General features: G+C 56.5%; 1 protein-coding gene across 1 annotated transcript in view; it reads left to right on the top strand.

Moving 5' to 3' along the window:
- The window catches only part of MAP2K4 (mitogen-activated protein kinase kinase 4), a gene marked incomplete at its 5' end in the record, with an annotated part of 24,352 nt that overhangs the window by 9,913 nt on the left and 11,536 nt on the right, over positions 1-2,903 (top strand). Inside the window, one exon of the mRNA XM_010133648.1 lies at positions 70-197. Within this exon, the coding sequence (XP_010131950.1) occupies positions 70-197 (128 nt within the window). The remainder of the gene's footprint in view (positions 1-69; positions 198-2,903) is intronic.

The raw sequence follows: 2,903 nt of genomic DNA on the forward strand, positions 1-2,903 counted from the left end.
TGCAGCTGCTGTTGCTGAAATGGGAACCTGCATCCCTGACTTACTGGTTTAAATTTCCTTTCCTTGCAGACATCAAACCTTCCAATATTCTTCTGGACAGAAATGGAAATATTAAACTCTGTGACTTCGGCATTAGCGGGCAGCTCGTGGACTCCATTGCCAAAACGCGGGACGCAGGGTGCCGGCCGTACATGGCGGTGAGTGGGGCTGAGCCGGGCCAGGGGAGCCGGCGTGCTGTGGGCTGGGCAGGGTCTCACCTTCTGCTGCAGACTGGGCTCCGCACGACCGTGCCTGTCTGACCAGAGAGTCAGCCTGTTTCCCTGGGATGACCACCCCCTTCCCACGTCAAACCCACCTCGGGGCTGGGCGCTGCTGCTGGCAGCATCAGCAACAGCATTCGGGCTGGGGCAAAGTGACCAAATTCCCTTTTTTTCAGCTGGGTTTCCCTGCTGCTGGCAGCGCTGCAGAGCGGGGAGCTGCTCCGCACCTTCCAGCAGCACCCGCTCGTGCTCCAAAACCCCCCTCACAGTGGGGGCGGACAGTGCCACGCAGGCGCGGGTTGTCCTTGGTCTGCAAGAAATCCATTTGCTGCAGTAAGATGATGTTACAGGAGTTGTTGCGCAGCAGAATGACAGTGTTTTTTTGCAAACCCCTTTAATTCCAAAGTGTACCATCACTTAATTCCTGGAGAATGTGACACTGGAGAGCAGAGGCAGAGAGCAGCTGCGTGGCCACTGCTCAGGCTGAGCTGTGGCTCCTGGAAGTCTGTTGTGCTTGTTTGCTTCCCTTCCCCTCCCAGGGACAAAAGCTGTGGTGGTGGTTCTGAACCTAGAACTCTTCTGTGTGTTGGGCTGCTTTGAAAACACAGCTCTTGGTTTCACAGGAGCGAAGGGGACCTGGGGTGGGGAGCTGGCGGTCGGTGTAACTTCAGTTCTAGTGGTTGTGTTAACTCCCATTACTTCAGACTCCATATGTGGAAAAATAGTCTTGTCTGAACTCAGTTATCTACCTCCAAGGAATAAAAAAGGAAAACCTCTCCTTTAAGGGACTGTGCCATCTGCTCCAGGTACCAGCTCTCCTCTGGCTTTTATCTGGCCAAACCTGTCTGCCCCAGTGCTCACCGGGGCAAGCACAGAGTCTGTATTTGAGAGTGTTTGACCTTTCCTTTTCGCTGTCCTCACAGCAGAGCTTGTTACTCAATGAGCTGGACAGGGTAGTGTGGATGAGATCCATTACTGGAGACCAGTGCTGTGGTGCGAGCTCCAGTGCTACGTCATGTTGGTGAGAGGGGGTAGTTTGCTGAAGTAAAGACCTCGTGAGGCTGGAGAGAGGGCAGAGGCCTGTCGCTGCTCAGAGCACTTCTGGCATGCCTAGAGCTCCCCGCAGGGAGGAGGATCGGCCAGAGCTGCCCAGTTTGCTGTGCTGGTGGGTCATGGGATGCTGAGCAAAGAGAGGTGCCCCAGGAGGGGACGGGAGCCAGTGAGTCTGAGCTGGTCTGACCTGCTGGCATTGCTCTGTGGAGTTACGGCTGTTGTTGACTGTTCCCTGTCCTCTGCGGGATGTATTGGGTCTGTAAACAGGCCTGTGGATGAACCACTCTCTTCTTCCCTCCTCCCAGGTTCAGTGGGCTCTAATTACCAGCATTAATGTTCCCGCTCATAGAACTGTGGGTAGAGGGTTGGCTTGGCGCAGGCTGCTGGCTGAGTTACGGCGTGGCAGACACTGACCTGTCTGTAAACAGCTGCGTGGCTTCATTTCCCCTGGGACTTGTCTGTCGGGAGCTCTCACCCACCCCTTGGTTCTCCTCCCTGTGCACGTGCCCTCTGCTCCTCGTGCATCTCCGTCAGCAGCTCCAGACTCGGCTGCAGTTTTAAGTGAGCAAAAGCGTTTCAGCTCCGTTTGTTTTTAAGAGCCTTGGCATGGTAGCTGGTTTGTCGGACGAGCCAGCAGCTGGCAAGTGGTGTGGGAGGCGGCTGGCTCCCACCCTTTTGCGCTGCAGAATCGACGACTCCTCTCCAAGTACATGAGCGTTTCCATGTGCTGGGAAGCCTGGGAGATGGGGAGGTGTCCCCATCATACAAGCGCGTCTGCCAGCTCTTTCCCCAAGGCAGCAGAGGCTGATGGCTGTCGTGTGGCTGTGATCAAACCTTAATATACCTGGGGGGGGAGTCGGGCCAGTCCCACTCCTTTCTGAAGAAAAACGATCCTTTTTTTTGGTGTAAAATAGGCAAAGGGCATGAGCTTAGGGCGTCTGACAAGGGCTGCTGGATGATGCCCCTGGATGATGAGAGCATGTGGCTCTGCAAGGCCCACTTGGCCGGTGGCACTGGCAGTAATTCCTGTCGCATGAGCACTTGCCCACCGAAGGAGCCTGACAACACCACGGTCTCTGGAGCCGGGTCCCCAAATAGCCGTGGATAACAATAACGCTGGATGTTGGCCAGTCCGGCTGCGAGCAGCGGGATCCGGCGGCAGGAGCCAACTCCGTCTGCTCAGTGAATGCTGAGCGGCTACCCCAAACGTAGTACAGCTAGAAATGGATAACAATACCGCTGGATGTTGGCCAGTCCGGCTGCGAGCAGTGGGATCAGGCGGCAGGAGCCACCTCCGTCTGCTCAGTGAATGCTGAGCGGCTCCACCAGAGTTGTTAGAGCTGTCACAGAAGGCAGCACTTCAGCTGGGAGCTGCCAGCGCTGCCGGAGCGGGTTTGCTTTTGCCTTTCAGTTCCCTGCGTCGTCGTGTTGACGTAAAGGTGTTACATGCTGGGTCCTTGTGTTCCCTGAAAGAAAGGCAAGACTGAGCCCCCACCGGCAGCCGGCCCCCAGAGCAGCCCAGGCTGTGCCCTGTGCCGGTACCAGCAACCTCGGTCTGCTCCAGGTGAGGATTTGCAGCGTGCTCATGGC

The sequence above is a fragment of the Buceros rhinoceros genome, unplaced genomic scaffold (genome assembly GCF_000710305.1).
Source record: "Buceros rhinoceros silvestris isolate BGI_N320 unplaced genomic scaffold, ASM71030v1 scaffold5913, whole genome shotgun sequence".
NCBI classification, from domain to species: Eukaryota; Metazoa; Chordata; class Aves; order Bucerotiformes; family Bucerotidae; genus Buceros; species Buceros rhinoceros.